Below are 18,307 nucleotides of genomic sequence, written 5' to 3'. Positions count from 1 at the left end.
GATGTGTGATTCTATACTCTCAGTAAAACCAACATTTAAAATGAATCATACAAATCATCAGACTTGGTACAAATCTGCCCTGGGACGATTTCTGAAATCTTCGCAGTTCCCAAACCTTAACTTCTCACTGACAGCATTGTGAATTAACAGGTAAATGGGTGCCATGATGTGATGACAGAGAATCTAATGATGTCTACGAAGGATTTTATCTGGGTACAGTAATCCGATCAAGCAGTTCTTTTGGCTCTGCTTTTGGCTTCGCTAGAAAAACCCTCTGACTGCTAGATTTGACTCTCTGCTTTGTTAACATTTTAGACGTGTGCAAAAAAAATTCTGTAACTCACTAACCATGCCTGTTTTATGCTGCAATTAACCTGACTTTATACTTCTATTGTGTACATGTAATGTATCGGAAATGTATGGTGTGAGGAAATTGAAGAAAAAAAAATGTTTGTGTCTTGTAAATTCTCTTTTTGGAAGCACAAATGGGTCAGGAGTTTAGGCTTTAACGGGGCTTTGTGACATTTTAAAGGCGTAAATTATCTCTGAAAGCTACAGGAGGATGACGTGAAGGAGGGTGAGTGATGGAAAAGGAGGGAGAGGACAGTGAAGTGTTTGCAGGAGAGAGGATGTTACACAAAGACTGTCTCTTAGATTCACTGAGGTGATATTCGAACAGAGGATGACAGTGAGGTTTAAGGGACAAGAGGATTATCCAAATAGGAACTGATCTACAGAACTCAAAATATATGAGTGCCACCATAACTCACTGTAAAGTTTGCTTTCTTTATTATTCAAATGAAATTAATGAAACAGTTTTTGAGGAAACCGAATAATTATTTCCCCTGTGAGATACAGTATAGCGATCTGACAGTATTTCTGCCCCCCTTTGGATATTCATTGATTTTTGCAGATTTGCAACATTGAGTCTGGACAGATACTGTTTTGCTTTCTCATGTTAGTGACAGGAAATCTGAGGGGTAGAATTACAGCCACAGTGGGAAGTGTTGAACTTGGAACAAAGTCTTTCCTGTCCTGAGGTTTCAGTCCAATAAAAAGTGTATTTTTTTATTAGGAGCATGATTTTATGTTTCTTTCTTGCAAGAAAGAAATCCTTGTCTCTGATTTCCCATGAGTTACTGCAAGAACCCACAAAAATTATATCTCGCTCCCATTAATCAAATCCTTAAAAAAAACAAAAAAAACATGGGAAAAGATAAAAACATAAATGTAAAAAGAAACTGAGCTTCAACCAGATGAACGAGCAAATTGACTCTGACAGTGAAAACACAGAGCTGCTCGTGTCATTTATTCTGCGGTAACACGTCTCATATGTTAGCTCATCTATGGCGTGAAGAACCAAGGCTTCCGTAGATGCAACTTTAAAGGTTTTAGGTAAATTGAATAACTTTGTTTGCAGGATTTCTAGGCAATAACATACATCATTGGCAGACTGTATTAAAAGGCTTTGAGTTAACAGCATCAGCAAGGTTGTTTTTGGCCACAGCGCGCCCCTGCAACAAAACAGAACAGTTGATGATATAATATAAACATACAGTATGTACTCATACTACTTTCCTACACATTCCTTCATGTGGCTCCTGGCTTTTGTAACTAACTGCTGTTGCTGTGGGTTGGTGACTAAGATCTGAGCTCACACCTTATCTTGTGTCCTTGTGTAAATGCTGCCCTACCTCTGACTGTTACTCTCCAATTCAGGAGGAGGTGGAGCCTCTGCAACAGGTAACGAAGGGAGGTACGATGCAAGACATGGAGGATGCACTCGCTGCCAAGACCCAGGCAGTGGAGGAGCTCAGTCGAGAGCTTGAGGAAATCAGGGCTGCCTTCGGCTCAGAAGGAGTGCAGCAGGTAGATACTGTATATTTAATTAATGTTTACTGCATTATAGATCGTCAGCTGCCTTAGGATTTATTTACATTGTACTTTCACAGCTGCAGGACTTTGAAGCCGCCCTGAAGCACAGAGATGGCATCATCACCCAGCTCACAGCCAACCTGCAGCAGGCTCGAGAAGAGAAAGACGAAATCATGAAAGAATTCCTGGAGCTGACAGAACAAAGCCAAAAACTACATATTCAGTTCCAACAGGTGGGAAACGTCTCTTTCTGTCTAATTACTGTAGCAATTAATACGTGTGTGGGGGGTGATCCTGTACACATTATTGACAAGAAGTAAAATGCATTCCCTTTATTTTTTGGCATCCTTTCTACCCTCCATTCTGACTAATAATCACAGCTGCAGGCAGGCGAGACACTGAGGAACACCAGCCACAGCAGCACAGCAGCCGATCTTCTGCAGGCCAGGCAGCAGCTCGTCCAGTACCAACAGCAGCTGGAGGAAATGAACGCGGAGGTCAGAAAGCACCAGGACGGGAGCAGTGAACAGCTGGAGCACATCAGCCAGCTCCAGCACCGACTCGGCGAGATGGAGATGGTTAGAAGTCGCCTAGTGTGTTAACATTTTATTAAATTCAAGTGGTCACGGTCGTGTTCTGAATGTCACCTTTTGCTTCCATTGTAGTCGCAGAGAACATCAGAGGACTCGTTTACGCAAACGATAGAGGAAAAGGACCTGCTGATCGCGGAACAAGAAAAAGTCATCGCGAGTCAGAAGCAGTCGCTGACGAATTTAAGGACAACCGAGCAGTCTTTAGCACAAACACTGAGAGAGAAAAGCGTGGTAATTTCCGAGCAAACTGCAATAATCACAGAACATGAGCGATCACTGACCCTCCTCAGGGAGGAACTTGGAGCTCATGTTGGAAGGACTACAGACGACAATATTATTCCTCAGTCGGATGACAAAGACTTCGTCATAGCAGAGCAAGAGAGAGTCATTTCAGAAAGGGACTGCTCTGTCACACAGCTCGAGGATGAGCTCGAGTCTTCTGAAAAACTCCTGCGTGACCTCCAGCAGCGAATGGCTGCAAAAGAATCAGAACTTGAAAGATACCTGGATGATTTAGAAAGCACTAAGTCTGATTTAGAAAGCACTAAGTCTGATTTAGAAAGCACTAAGTCTGTTTTAGAAAGCTCTAAGTCTGATTTAGAAAGCACTAAGTCTGTTTTAGAAAGCACTAAGTCTGATTTAGAAAGCTCTAAGTCTGATTTAGAAAGCACTAAGTCTGTTTTAGAAAGCACTAAGTCTGATTTAGAAAGCTCTAGAAGTGAAATTGAGAGTTATAAATTAGAACTAGAGAAGGAGAGAGTAGAGTTAGAAAGCTGTAAAGGTGAACTTGCAACCTCTAGGCAGAAAGAGCGAATGTCCTCGAATGAAATCATGCAACTCATGGGCACAGTGGAGGAGCTGCAGAAACGCTGTCACCAGGGCAGCCTGTCTGAGAGCGAGATCATCCAAAACATGCAGTATGAGACTGAGAGGAAGCTGGAAGTTCTCAGGGCAGAGCTGGACGAGATGTACGGCCAGCAGATTGTCCAGATGAAGCAGGAGCTCAATTTGCAACATGCATCCAAAGTGGAGCAAATGACCGAGCAGCATAGTGCCGAGCTCGAGCTTCTCAAAGCACAGCTGTCTCACAGCTCCACCGTCGAGGTGGACAGTCTCAATGCTAAGATCAAGGAGCTGCAAGAGACATTAGAGCAATCCCAAGCAATGCAAGATAAAACCATACATGAGCTAAGCCAAGTTACCCAGGAAAAGACAGACCTGCAGGTCAAGGTCGAGGATCTTCTTCAAGATCTTCGTTCCGCTAAAGAAAACGCGGAGCTGGTCTCCCACAGTCTTATCTCTCAGGAAAACCAACAAGGTGAACTGCAGCGCCTCCAGGAGACGATCGACAATCTGAAGAGCGAATTGGCCGCTGCTCAGGAAGCTGCACAAGAGGAAGAAACAAAACACGAATCAGAACTGACCAATTACAAGATTAAGTTGGAGATGCTAGAAAGGGAGAAAGATGCTGTGCTGGATCGCATGGCAGAGTCACAGGAAGCAGAGCTGGAACGACTGAGGACTCAGCTTCTGTTTAGCCATGAAGAAGAGCTCACGACTCTGCGGGAAGACTTGCAGAGGGAGAATTTCCTGAACACAGAAAACCTTCTCAACGAAGCTGCTAGCAAACACGAGACGGCACTGGACGAGCTGCGAGTTAGTTACGAAGAAGAAATGCACGTGTTACGAGAGGAGAAGGCCACTTTTGCCACAGAGCGAGACGAGCTCTTGCACCAGATTCTCGGCCTGAAAGAAGATCTGAACCTCGCTTTGCACAGCTCCAAAGCTGACGAGCTCGTCGAGCAGCTGCAAGAGCTTCGGGTGGAGCTCGAGGAACTTAGAAAGGGTGGAGAGGAACGAGTTAGGATGGAAAAGGAAATTCAGGCATTGCTTGAGAAGACGGAAACACTGGAAAAACAGACGAAAGACAAAGAACTGAATTGGGAGAGCCAGTACAAAGAGCAAGAATTAGAAAAGAAGACGTTATTAGAATCGAATGAGGCTTTAAAAGAAGAGTTAGAATCAAAAACGTTGGGAATTGAGGCGGTCACAGCAGAGAAGAATCAAATACAGCAACAAGTGGATGAGCTTAGAGAGGAAATAGAAAAGCAGAGGACTACTTTCTCTTTTGCTGAAAAGAATTTTGAAGTAAATTATCAGGAGCTGAAGGAAGAGTACATGTGTCTCACCGAGGCAAAGACGCAGCTAGAGGAGAGGACGCTGAAGGAGTCACTCGAGTTTGAGGCGAAAATTGCCAGCCTTCAGTCACAGATCCGGGAGCTGGAGGAGAACAGCAGCGACATCAAAATGGAGGACACAACTACAGATACTACAGCTGTTATAGAAAAAGATACTACTGAGCTAATGGAGAAACTCACTGTTACCTTGAATGAGAAGGAAAGCCTGGCTGGGAGGCTTTCCGAAGTTACAGAGCAACTGATATTCACGGAGAGCAAACTGGGACAGCTGGAAGAAGAGCTCGTGGAAGTGAAAACAGAAAACGCAAAGGTCATCGCCCAATATGAAAGCCTGGGGAAAGAACTGGAGAAGAAACGGGAGATTATGAGAGAGCAAACGAGGGCGAAGGGAAAAGCTAAGCTCCGGGAAGAAGAGCAAGCTGTTGCTGAGCCGGTTCCTTCTCTTGAGGATCATCACCCTCAGATTCAATCTCTGCAAGAGGAGATAAAGGCTCTTCAGACCCTCTTACGGACAACTGAAGCCGAGCGAGACGGCATCCGGCAGACCTTGGAGCTTCAGAGGCTCTCGCAGACTCCGATTCCAGCGGCGGTAGTCCAGTCCTCGGGGGAGGGACCTGTTGAAGGACGATCCTCCCCGCAAAAGTCCACCGCCTCAGGGTCAAGCAGGCGCAAGAGACGGCAGAGGTCGAAGCAGGAGCGCAAACTGGGCACTTCTCTGACAGACAGCAGAGAAGAAAAGCAAAGGGAGGAGGAAGAGGAGGCAGTGGCAGAGGAAGAGAGAGCTACAAGTGCCGCAGAGCAGGAGATGCAGCCTCAGATGGAGAGCCAGGTTATGTCATGTTCACAGGAGAGGGCCAGTAAGGAGGACTCCACTGACGGGTGCCAGGGAGACGGAGACCACACCAACAAACGGGTAGGCACTCACATGCGTCCACTACACCGCTCTTCACTCAAACAGCCGTCTTTTCTCTGCCTTTTTTCAAGTCTCATGAAATTACATGTTCGATTGATTCAAGGGCTTTCAGAAAAAAAGAAGAAAAAAAAACGTGCTTGTCAGAGGGAAAAACGCAGTTCAAATTGCATGTATCACATTCACAGTTAATGCTGTGATGTCTGCTATTGTTATTAGCCTCATCAGAAATGCGTGCGCTGCATTCACAGCTTTAACACTGAAAGAGAATATGACTGAGGCATTTCAGCATTGACATGTTTTCTCTCTAGTGACAAACAGTCATGATTGCAAATTGCCCGAGTGTGTGCAGGTTTTCTCTCAGAGGAAGCGCCGAGCAGCACAGTCAGACTGCTGTTTTAATAGAGAGGCATACAGTATTTGTGTTTAAGTTCATGCAGTCCATTCAGTGACATTAGGCAGAGCTACTGTGAGGAGAATCAAGCAAAAAGAGAAATTGCACACACAGTGCAGCCTGCGTGTTTTGGTGAAGTATGAAGACTATCAATATTCTGCTCATTTCTACTTTTAAAGGGGCACTATGCAATATGTATTGCTTTGCTTTTGTTTGATGCCGCGCGTTCTCAGATGGAATGTTGACAGTGTTTTGTTTCTTTTTACAAAGAATAGAATAGAATAGAATAGCCTTTATTTCTCATTATGCATAACTGTACAATGAAATAGGAGACTGAAAATGAAAAGGAAAGGAGGAAAAATCAAAAGAAAGGGAGGAGAAGACAATCACCCACAGTCTTGTGTTAGTTGTGAATCGTTGCCGTTGTGTAGAAATGTGTACATTCTAGTTTCTTTCCATCCTGCAGGGAGTGAAGGGTTTAAGGTGAGAAGCCATTTTACCCCGGTCACTTAATGTGTCTGTGTCTCAGTTACACCTAAGCAAAAGATACGCTACAGTGTCCGTCTGCCATCTCACATCTGTGCTTCATTGTTTGTTTGTCACCTCCTGGGTTGGAACACTACACAATAAATGTCTTTGACCGCAAACACCTAACATGCTCATTTTGAAGTCTTGAAAGTCTTGTTTGCTGTTGTTGTTCAGTCAGTGGCTTATATGTCTTTAATGCTCAGTGTAAGACGTTCTACGTTTGTAAAGGCAACATCAGAACTTAAAGCGGTTTGTTTTTAATGAGCTTCTGTTTATTGTCACTCACACAATGACAATGTGCAGTTCTATGTAAAGCTGATACAATGCCTTTATAAACAACACTTAAGTAATTCATCGGGGTGAAACAGTTTACGTTTAGATTTCTTTTATAACAAAATATGGCAGATGATTTTACAATCATATTGGTTTCTGCATTCAGAATTCCTCTCCTCGCCTCTTTCCCTCTCAGGAAGTGATACATAACGGCTCATCTTGTCTTTCTGTCCATTGTCGTCATGTTTGTCTGCATCTGTGCTGGATTTATTTCTTCTTCTTTTTTTTTTCAAAAACTTACAATATTTTCCTCTATGTTTGCTTATGCAGGTGAGCAGACATGGGATGGGCAGCCGCCACACGGAGCCAGTCGTGTGTCCTGGAGCAGAGAGGGAAGGAGAGGAGACCACTGAGCATGTAAATGCCACTTAAGCTCACATCCTGCCCTTTGCTTTGCAGTGTCAGTTAGTTGCTTTGATGCAGCACATCATACAGTATAAAGGTCAATAAATAGGTTCTCGCTCAGCTGCAAAACAGTTGGCCTCAAAATGATAGCTTAAATATTGTGTCTGTGGTCTTCACAAAAGAGGTCTCCTTTCCTTAACTACATCAGTTTGTCAGAAAATACCCCGCTAAAGAGGAGGCATTTTGATGAGATTTGTTCATTTGAAATAGCAAATTTTCCCTAAACTGGCATGTATGGCTATTTGGTTTCACTCAAATCACACAAATTAGAAAAGTAAAACAAACAGCTGCAGTTTGGCAGTCAAGAATCAACAGAGGAAGATGTAACAAGTCGAGCACTGTCACAAGTTGTATTATAGATGTCAAAACAGTTGGAGCCAGTGAAATGTCACCAGAACAAAGCAGGACTGAATGAATAGTTTGACGTGAAGAAAAACCAAAGCACTCAATGACATTACACTGAATAAGCTGCTGTACCAAAACATGCCTGTGAAATCTAAAAACCCTTTGCAACCTCACAGTTAATTGACATGGTAAACACAGAATGCACGCAGCACGTTATATATTTTGTGGTTTATTTCATTTTAGTTGATTTCAATGTTAAACTCCACATATTTAGACATATTTAGATCTTTCTGGAGAAAAACTAAACAGCACCTGTGGAAACTTAATTTTTAGTAATTTTCTCCATCAAAGTAATTATGTTTTCATTGTTGGTGTTGTGTGTCGTGTGTTGTGTGCAGCAGCTGCACATCATAACACAGCTGCAACCTGCTTGTTATCTGCATGTTTTTAGCAGCAGCATTCGAGTGGCCACGGCTTTGAAAGGCCTCTCTTCACCACACCGTCAGATGTAGCATGGATGAAGATATTGTATCATAACAAAGCAGTTTAAATCCAGCCTAATTGAAATGAAGGGTGCACTTTAAAAACATGTGACATCAAAGGTAACACATTTGTAATTTCATAATTGAGTAACCCTAACAAATCTGTGCTAATGCATAATGCACAATTAGAGAAAGAAGCCTCAACGTGTGCCTTTTGTTCTTATTTATAGAAATGATAATATCCTGGAAACAGACGGCTTGTGCCACTACTCTGCTGTGGAAACAGGATTATGTTATTTAATCATTTAGCCTCTCTGATTAGGAAATACAAATTGAATTAATCAATTATAAGTGATATATGTATGACTCTTCAGCCTCAGCAGCATTTTCTTCTTGCCAATCACACTTGTCCTGTTGATCGCTTTCACAGATACTTAGACAAATATGCTCTCAAATATAAAATCACATTATACACATGACACACAGATGTTCCAGTTTGCATTATCAGCTCTGTTAATGTGACGCCGGTGTCTTCCTGTGTCAAGGGTGAGTGCCGGCTGCAGATGGAGGCCCAGCGCCTCAGCCTGTCTCAGATCCACGCTGCCCAGTTCGAGCTGCTTCAAGAGGAGACGGACGCCCGCACACACTCTGTAGAGCTGAAACTGCAAAAGCAGAGAGATCACGGTGACCTGGGTGAGCAGATGTGTAGTTGTTTTTCCTTTGTGTGCGTCTGTGGTAGTAAAAGAGCAGCATTGCCCTCAGGAACACTGATCCATCATTCATGAGGGATCAAAACAGAGCAGGATTTTGGTTGGCTGATATATCTAGCAATGTTGCCTGTTATGAATGGCTGTGTGTTTGTCAAAGAAAGAAATATTTGAAATGCACATTTAAATATGTCTTTTTTTTTTCTCTCTCTTTTAACAGCTGAGCCAAAAGTCTACAAATATCAGAGCATGTTACAAGCTGTGTCAGAGGAATGCAGTGAGATCATTCGGGTAATTACTAACTTCAAACACTGTAGTTTTCTCAGTAGATTTAATTAATTTCATCAAAGCGTTTCCACATCACCAAACTATGTAACCACGTCTCTTTTAGTCTTTTCGAAAGATGTTTGGTGAAGACTTTTTGGAGAGTGTTGATGTGGGCCAACTGCCTCCTCCAGAGGACAGACCAGACACTAGTGAATCCACTTCCACTGTACAGGAAGCCAGAGGTACATTTTTAAAGAGTTTTAATCTTAAAAAAAAAAGAAACATTGTGGACACAAAAGTCTGTGCTTTAAGTAAATAAATGTATACTAACGTTACATGTGTACCATAACTCTGTGTATTTACAATCCAGCAACATATTTGTGCATAATATAACAATGAATTGACTGAATATGCATCTAATCTAGTGTTTTTCTCTTGTTGTAGAGCTTTACAGAAATCTCCAGCAGGTGAGGGAGAGGATCGAGCAGGAACATCAGAGACTGTCGCAGCTCCAGGCTCTGCTGACAGCTGATGGGAGCAAAGTAAGATATGTTGACTGAATCTGTTTAATGAACAGAGTGTGGGATGATGGTGTGTTAAGAGCGAGACACTAACTGTTCTGTTTGTGTCCTAGATGATGGCCTTGCAGATGGAGTACGACGAACTGAAGAGCAGCAGCGTAAAGGAAATCTCTGACCTGCGTGTGCAGGTTGCCAGCTTGAGCAAAGGTAAACCAAAAGATGGAAGACAGTTGTATAATAAGATGAGAAACCTTTTCATCAAATAGTTTCTAATCTTAAAATGATCCAGTTTGTAAATTTGACATCTCTCCTGTGTGGTTGATCAGATTCAGAAGAGCTGCCTGGTGCACCGTCGACCTCCCTGACTGAGGAGCTACAGAGGATGAAGGGCGAGGCTCAGGAGAAGCAGCTGCAGCTGGAGGAGAGTCACAGACAAGAGATGGAGCATCTCAGAGCTCACTACCAGCAGCAGGCCACAGAGACCGAGGAGCGATACGCCACAGAGCTCTTCATGCTGCAGCAGCGACTGCAGGAGCTCACAGGCTCCGAGACACACTACAGGTGATGGCACATGACAACTTTGTACAGCAAACTCCCCATAATAATTATATAATTATGTTAAAATGTTAAAACAATAATTAATAAGTAAGGAAACATAAAATCTGACATTTTTAGAAGAGAAACCTTTTCAAACTCAACTCATTTACATTTTAGTTTCAAAATTCTCACCTCTGTGATGTTATAACATAAAATCATGAAACATAATGATAGTCAAAATATTGTAGGTTTTATATTTGTAGTACATCCATGCTGTGAGACAAGTTTAAATTACAAGTGCACATGTACTGTAAGAAGAGTCTGAGCAGACTGACCTACATGATCTCCTCCAGATAACTTCTAGTTTAAGCTGGTCTGCACATGCTGTTTAGCACGTGGACGCTCCCTGACCCAGTTACATTGACAACAACTAATGAAATATTCACTAAGTTGTTTAACACGTTATTCCTGCCTTTTGTTAGCCCACTTACCTAAAAAAGCACCTTTCAGCCACTCTAGATGGCTTCACTAAACTACAGACGTGCTGTATAGAAAACAAGATGAATGAAGCAGTTGGTAGGAAAAGGAATTGGTCTATATGGCTCATTACATGGGATATCTCCCTGTGTTAGAACTGCTAATGACACAGAACAAGATACTAAACCACTCTTGTCTGATATACTCATTATTAATCCACACAGAACAACAATTACAATGAAGACTGAGATGCTGCTGCCCTCCACTGTTTGATTTTGTAGATACACTTACTACTGTGGTTTTCATAAAACACTTTCTTTATAACCCTGGCTGTGAACAAGAAAAAGATTCAAAGGCAGTGCAGCAATAGTACAGTAATACATGGAGTCTAATCTCATATATCCAGACACAGTATATGCATATACAGTATTATGTAAAATCTATGTTCACTTACATGAGTTTTGGACTGTTGGTTGAACAAAACAAAGAATTTAAAGGAATAACATTTTCTACAGTTTTAGGTATTCCACATACATGGTTAAACCATTATTCAAGAAACTAATCAGCAGAGTATCTGATCATGCAAATATATTGTCATTTGCTAGCCAAATTATGTAATCACGCCATTATTTTATTTTACTTTTAAAATGTTTTTTGAAAGTATATAATTTCATAACAAATTCAATTTCTTTTGACTTTGCTTTTAAGCCCAATTTATGAATTCTCAAATAGTATCATAGATAAATATTCAGATTTAAATGGTCAGAGTTGTAGAATCTGTGAGCTTGAGTCATATGAAAGTAGGTGGGAGAGTCTCATTAATCATATTGCTGTAAAATTTGTTGATAATTATGATTCAGGATGCATTCATGGTCAGTAATGTCAAAAACTGTTTCCCATCCAAGTAAACTGGAACATGGTCCTTTCGATAGCAGAATTTACACTCACTGTTACCTCCAGTATGTGATGAAATAATTCTGAGTACAAGGAAATATTCTTTAAAGAGAAGGAAGAAAGGAGGGCAATTGATTTTGACGTTGCGTTTCCTTTTTGTCTTTCAGCCTGTCCACAGTCTCAGAGTCCAGCTCTGAGAGGACAGAGGAGCACAGCGAGGAATTAAAGGTTTGGCTCCTACTTTTTTGCCCTCATCTAAATCTTCTATGTCACATGCATTACATCTTACTATGAACTGAAATGTGTACATGCATTAAGGAGCTATGACAGTCAGGGTGGGTGGGAGGGGGCAGTTGCAGCCTTTAGGCTAAAACATGCCCTGAATCCCCAGCTTTGCTCCAGAAGCAGCATCGTGAGCGGACCTATATCTAATGATTAAAAGGGTTGGACGTTACATAACGCAGCACTCTAGCGTGTTACCCATGAAACAAGCGGACTTACTCTAGTCTAGGAGGCTGCATGAAAGGAGGATTCTGTCTTGCGTGAATTAACTGCACTCCATTTAAGCTATCTCTCACTCGCGTCACACCCACTTCCACACTTTGTTAAGTTTCCAACCTCCCAACTACGCAGCTCATGTGTTTGAGGCTCTGACATCCTCATGCTGAGATCAGAGTGGAAGATAGTGGAAGACTGAGAGACGCACAAGAGGAGCGAGAGCTGGAGAGGAACTGAAAAAGAAACGGGCGTGATGCACTTTAAGACATAGTGTGTTTAGCTTGGAAATGTTAAACTTGAGGCGAGTGGTAGCAAAGAAGCTGAGTGACTGTGAAACAGACAAGACAGGGATTCATTATGAGACAGAGCAGTAGTGTCTTAGGGGAAAATGTTAGCTGTAATGTAATGCAAGACATCTTTTTATCGCGCTATCATCCCTGAGGTCGGTTAGAACAAAATAGTGTATTTATCAGTGGTCAAAGGGTGGGTGGGGTTTGGCTGCAGTAAAGAGGACCTGTTTATTTCAGGAGCAGTCTTGAGTAACTTTTGTTGTCCATAACTTTATATCTCGTTATCTACCTCATTTTAAAACAATCCAGTCTGCTGTTTTTTTTTTTGGTAGGTTAATTTTTGTAACTCTTCCTCTCCTCCTATTTCCTGCTTTCTCCTTCTCTTCACAGGACCTGGGTGAGGAGGGACTGTCAGAAGGAGGCGTGGAGTCTCGTCGGTCTACCAGGTCGGCGGGCCTGACGGCACAGCTGCAGGCACTGAGGAAAGCGCTCTATCACAAGTATCTCCAAGAAGTCGATGCGCTCAAAGAACAGCACAGCAGCGAGCTGAGGGGACTGAGAGAAGAGAAGGAGCAGGAGAGGAGAAGAGAGGAACACCAGGGAAGGAGAGGAGAGAGAGAGCAGGATCTCAACGGTATCATCGGCACTGGAAGCTCCACTGAGAACCTCGCGGCTGCCGGGCAGGAGGAGAAAACACACTGGGAGAGAGTGGAGGAGGAAGTTGCCAAAGTAGGTGGCCGTGCATTTAACTGTTGACACTAGACTACTTTTTTATGAATAATGCATCGGGAGCTGAAACAAACCATTTGTTTCATCATTTAAGGCTGTTTTTTAAGCAATAGTTCTAGTAAAATTCAAATTCATTGGTTTTAGCTTCTTGAATATGAATATTCTCTCTGATTTTCTTATTGTTGTGATAGTAAATAAAACATCAGTGTGTGTTTGTGGTTTGGACAAAACAAAACATGTAAAGATGTTATCTGGACTTTGGGAAGTTTCATTTTTACTATTTTCCAACATTTTGTTGACCAAACAGTTAATTAAGAAACTAATCAGCAGAATAATTGATAATCAAACCAACAACTGAAGAAAAATGAAAATTGAACTGAAAAAAAGAAAAAGAAAAAATCTGAAAGCGGAAAAATAAAGAAAGTTGTACAGAGTTACTCTGGAAAATAAGAAACATGATCCTCCATTATATCACATCATGGTATTAAAAACAATAATATTGTATCTTTTTTATCTGACAGGCCATAGTTCAGATGTCAGTGGAGTTTGCACAGCAGACTGAGCTGGCTCGAATCAGCAAGCGCGCCTGCCAGACGAGCACCTCCATGCAGACCCAGCACGGTGGAGAGGAGGTGGAGGGGAGGGAGAACGAGGAGCAGACTCCCAGAGCCTCTCTCACCCCGAGCGCCTGGCTGGAGGAGGTGGAGCGGGAGAGGCTGGAGAGGGAGCTGGAGGAGAGGAACGCAGAGATCAGACAGCTGAAGGAGGAGCTACAGAGAAATGAAACGGCACCTGAGCAGGTCAGTGTCCCTCGCTAACGCAGCTGTCACAACCGATGATTTGCTTTCACCACAGTCTCGACATTTTCTCTGTTCCACCGAGGAGTATCCATTACTGCTGCACCACTGAGTTTTAGCTGCACTGACGATGCAGTGCAGATGTTACATGGATTAGACTGAATCTATATATTGTATCACTCATCATGTATGCTTGAGCTTTATTTAATGTTTTTTATTTTTTACAAATGTTTTTTCTATTATTTTTTTTTATTGGGGTTGTTGTATCATGCCGTGTGTGAACCAGACAGTTATTCTCCTCTTCACTTTGGGGTACAGCATCAAGATTCTTCATAATGACATGACAGTTTCTCAGTGTCTCAACAACAATTAATTGATTAGACAAGAGAATATTTGTTACCCGCCTTCATCAAAAAAGGATACTCTGTACATACTTTATGATCTATATTTCTCCTCATGTTGATTTGGGTTTTTTCTTTCTGTGCTGCTCGTTCCTTGAAGAGATAATCTCAGGGCCTGCTAGCCTTTCACTAACCATTTATTGCATGATTAGGCTTTAACTTTGTGATAGCAGTGGCTGTCAGGTTCAGTCCTCTGTGTCAAATCAGTTGCTGCCTCCAACACACTCTTGGTGGTGATTCACATTTATGATAATTAAGTAAAACAAAGTTCTCAAGCTCCTGTTACTGGATTAGATTCATTTAAATGATGACAAAAAACATCTTCGTCTTTCCCAGCTGTCCCAGTTTACGTGCAATATTATGTTGTTCTTTTTTAAATTCTCCAAAATTATCTTTAAAAAAGACAAGACAACAAGATATTTCATAATATTGAATACTGTGGAGTTGATCCATAGAAAATAAAAAGGTAGTTCAAGATGACTTTGAAGGCCAGAGGAATCTGTCGTTATTATATCCAGGGTTCCTACGCAAGTATGGAAAGTATGGAAAAGTATGGGATTTGATTTTATACATTTCCAGGTCTGGAAAAGGATGGAAAATGGAAACAATATGGAAATAATAATAATCTTAATATTTATCTGGGTTTGGCCTCATCTGAAGTTATTTGGGTTAATTATTTTGTATGTGCTATTGTACCTAGCTACAATCTCCAGGAAATTATTTGGTGTTTTAATGAAAACAAACGATAAATTGCATGCTTTTTTTTTAATATTATGCACATCTATTTACTCAAATATTACAAATAATTTGAATTATTTTACCGGGAAGTCTGGAAAAAGTATGGAATTTGGAAATTTCAAATGTGTAGGAACCCTGTATATCTCCAGCATAAAGCTTTTATTTTGGACAAACCTCAGATGTTTTCAAATGTAGAAAAAAAAGGATGGAGTAGGTCTACATTAAACATTTCTACAAAACAAGCTTAGAGAAATCAGGGTTGCTTTGTATGTTTTTAGTGTCTCACTCCAGAGTTGAATTTCATTTCATTTTAATTTCTTTATTTATTGAATTGGTGCCTCTCTCTATGAAAGTAATGGTTACGCCACAAGTATCAGTGCTGAATGTTGTCTGTAAGGAAAATGATCAGTGTCATTCAAATCGAGTGCACTCATATCTGTCTGAAAAAAGGATCCTTTAATTGAAAGCAGTGCCAGTCTCGCTCATCTTCAGTCTCTGCACAGTGGTCTTGTCAGAGAGACTGGAGTGAAGAAGCAGAGCTGCATTTCTGCTGTTTCCCCACGAGGTGGCGTCGCTGTGCCTCAGGTGCACCTGTTGCCATAGCAGCACAAAGATAGCAGTGTTTCTCTGGGCTCCAGGGGAGTTAGAAGTGCGTCTTTGTGAGTGTCCGTGTCCTCGTTAAAAAAAAAGGGCAGTGTGTGTCTACGTCTGGCTGATTTGAATTCACTTTTACTATTAGTCCCACATTCAGCCGCACTGTCCAGCACCGAGGAGAGTTTTCAGAGGGTCTGTTCATCCAACTGCAACTTTGCAATGACGGGGCTGCTGTCTGTGTTCTCTCTCCTGCCCGTCCAGGCCATTAAGAAGAAAGAGGATGGTCAGGAGAAAGATGAAGAAGAGGAAGATCCAGGCGGGCCGGGAATAAAGCAAGCTGCACATGTACACAAATCATCATCATCATCATCACCACAGGATGATGGAGAGTCGTCTGATAAGGACACTGAAAGGTAGTAATGCATTCATCCTGCTCACTAATTCACTAACAGTCAAATCAGCTTTGTGCATAGAGAAGTTGTTCCCTTATGATAACATGTTGCATGTTTCATTGATTTATTTCTCTACATAAATCAAAGAATATTAATGATTTCCAGTTAAAGCCAAAGTAGGTGCAGTCTTGATTTTACAACAGATGAATTGTTATAGCCAGCTGGCATTCCCTTATAACCGCAGATTTTTTAATTTTGTTTGGTATTGACAACATGTTTTCTCTTGTTTTCAGGAGCCTGTTGCGTAAGGCCAACGAGAGGCTCAGCCAGGTGCTGGTTGATGTCCTGAAGACAACGGCAGCAGCAGAGGAAACTATGGGCCTCCACATGCAAAGTCTGCGCGATGCTTCTGGTGCCGGGCAGCAGGCTGCAGCGCCCCACCCCACCGCACAGAGAGCAGCCTCCCAGAGAGTTAACACACAGCCCGCCAGACCTTACACTGCAGGCAAGTATCTCAAAGGTTTAGACATTATTTAGGTATTTACTGATCCCTTATCAGAGCAACAGGTTGAAGAGCCAGTATGTCAATGGAAAATCTAAAGTGACAAAATGAAATGTAAGTTTCCATACAGCGGTGTTACATAATCTTCCACGATTGCAGATGCTCTGCATGAGATTCCAGGGTTATCGTCACACTGACCTCAAATCCAGTTTGTGACATTCATTGTAGCTTAAAATAGGTTTGCATTCATCAAGTCTGTATAAATATCTGCAAACCAACCCAAGTACTATGAATCTGATTTAAACCACATTTTCAGGATTCTTAAAATAGTCTTAGGGTAGACTTCCAGAGTTCAAATGAGTTTCAAATGTGATTTGTGAAACACTTTGACAACATCAAAGTCACAACCAGACTGTTGTTAGCAGCGGTGACTGCACCTTAAGTAACCTGATGTTGTCTGGTGCAGTGGAGCAGAGCTGCAGTCATGACAACATCATGAGTTAATCCCCCTGTCCATTTTTTCGTTTGGCCTGGAGTTTCTTTTTGTTAAGTTTCTATATTGAAAACACACACTTAGTGTGTGTGTTTACATGTGAGCAGTTGTCATGCACATAGTCAGCAGATCACATCATGTACAAACTGCTGCAAGGACAGTTAGTCCTGTAATTCACATCTCATAAAAAATATCAAATTCGCCTGCAGTCTGAATTGTTCATTATAGGTGAACGTGGAGACTCCATGGCAGCTCGAGACAACAAAGTCTCTCAACAACAGTCTAATCCTTTGACAAAAGGGTGGCTGTGGTTTAATAGATCAATTGACATTATTTTTTTCACTTAAAACATTATAGAAATGTTGTTTTTTACAGTCAAACAAAGACATACACATATTGAAGCTTTATTCAGGCTTTAACAATGTCTGTGCTAAGTTTCTACTCTTACATGCATTACAATATCACTAGATGTCATTTAATGATGTGGTAGAAAAAAACTGTAATCTTGTCACCATATGGGAGAGCGGTTATTGAACTAACACCCATCAAATGTATTTCCTTAAAAGCTGCTGCTCCTCCTCAGTGCGGTTACTGACCTCTGCAGACATCACCCATACATTAGTCATTCCTGGACCCAAGGCAGATTGTCACAGCCGGTCTTATCACGTGTTCACATGCAAATATGGTCGGTGCTCATCAAATGACGCATCTGCCTGACGATTTGTTTGTACATTGGTTGTGTTTATCTAATCACGTTGTGTATGTAAATAACTTTTTAAAATTAGATTAAGCAGCAATATTCAGTACAGAGGGTCAATTGTATCCAAGCATTGGTCCACAGAGCTGTACGTCTCATATGGACTGCATGTTAAGTTAGAGCTTAAAGTCAGTTGTGTGAATGTAGTGTGCCCATTTGACCTGAGTGATCTAAGTCTCTTACTGCTATGGATTGTATAAATAGTACTGCCAAACATATTGTTCTATTATCAATACAAACGTCCCATTCTTGTTAAGGCACTCTCTCTGGGTGACCTTTGGGACAATTGGTTGCTTTGATTCAAGGGTGAACTGATTAAATTTTGGTGGTCAAAGGTCAAACTCAGTGTGACCTCACAAAGTATGGCTTTAAGTGAAGATAATGACAAAATACATTTAATATCTTTAGTTTATTCCTTCAAAGTCTTTACTACACATAATTTATTTTTATGGACCGATATGGATGTAAACTGCAATGTGACTCATTTGCCAAGAAATACAGCAATGAGGCTGTAATTGGAGTTAAAGGGAATACTTCACCCAAAATCAATATTTCACCAATTTTCTACTCACCGTCATGCCAAGGAAGGGTTTGGAATCATCAAAATGCTTTTAGAGTTCCAGGGGGGGTCCAGCTGGCAACGGATTTTC

At 41.6% G+C, this 18,307-nt stretch overlaps 1 protein-coding gene across 1 annotated transcript in view; it reads left to right on the top strand.

Moving 5' to 3' along the window:
* akap9 (A kinase (PRKA) anchor protein 9) overlaps window positions 1-18,307 on the top strand; it is a 64,396-nt gene that overhangs the window by 14,620 nt on the left and 31,469 nt on the right. The window contains exons 4-21 of the mRNA XM_083982234.1: window positions 151-213; window positions 1,720-1,869; window positions 1,953-2,108; window positions 2,256-2,453; window positions 2,541-3,016; window positions 3,185-5,579; window positions 7,102-7,188; window positions 8,609-8,756; window positions 8,991-9,061; window positions 9,162-9,279; window positions 9,482-9,579; window positions 9,672-9,765; window positions 9,885-10,119; window positions 11,634-11,694; window positions 12,645-12,983; window positions 13,505-13,783; window positions 15,775-15,926; window positions 16,199-16,414. Coding sequence (XP_083838360.1) covers window positions 151-213; window positions 1,720-1,869; window positions 1,953-2,108; window positions 2,256-2,453; window positions 2,541-3,016; window positions 3,185-5,579; window positions 7,102-7,188; window positions 8,609-8,756; window positions 8,991-9,061; window positions 9,162-9,279; window positions 9,482-9,579; window positions 9,672-9,765; window positions 9,885-10,119; window positions 11,634-11,694; window positions 12,645-12,983; window positions 13,505-13,783; window positions 15,775-15,926; window positions 16,199-16,414 — 5,336 coding nt within the window. The remainder of the gene's footprint in view (window positions 1-150; window positions 214-1,719; window positions 1,870-1,952; window positions 2,109-2,255; window positions 2,454-2,540; window positions 3,017-3,184; window positions 5,580-7,101; window positions 7,189-8,608; window positions 8,757-8,990; window positions 9,062-9,161; window positions 9,280-9,481; window positions 9,580-9,671; window positions 9,766-9,884; window positions 10,120-11,633; window positions 11,695-12,644; window positions 12,984-13,504; window positions 13,784-15,774; window positions 15,927-16,198; window positions 16,415-18,307) is intronic.

The sequence above is a fragment of the Trachurus trachurus genome (assembly GCF_905171665.1).
Source record: "Trachurus trachurus genome assembly, chromosome: 11".
Lineage (NCBI taxonomy): Eukaryota > Metazoa > Chordata > Actinopteri > Carangiformes > Carangidae > Trachurus > Trachurus trachurus.
This window is presented reverse-complemented; position numbering and strand designations above follow the sequence as displayed.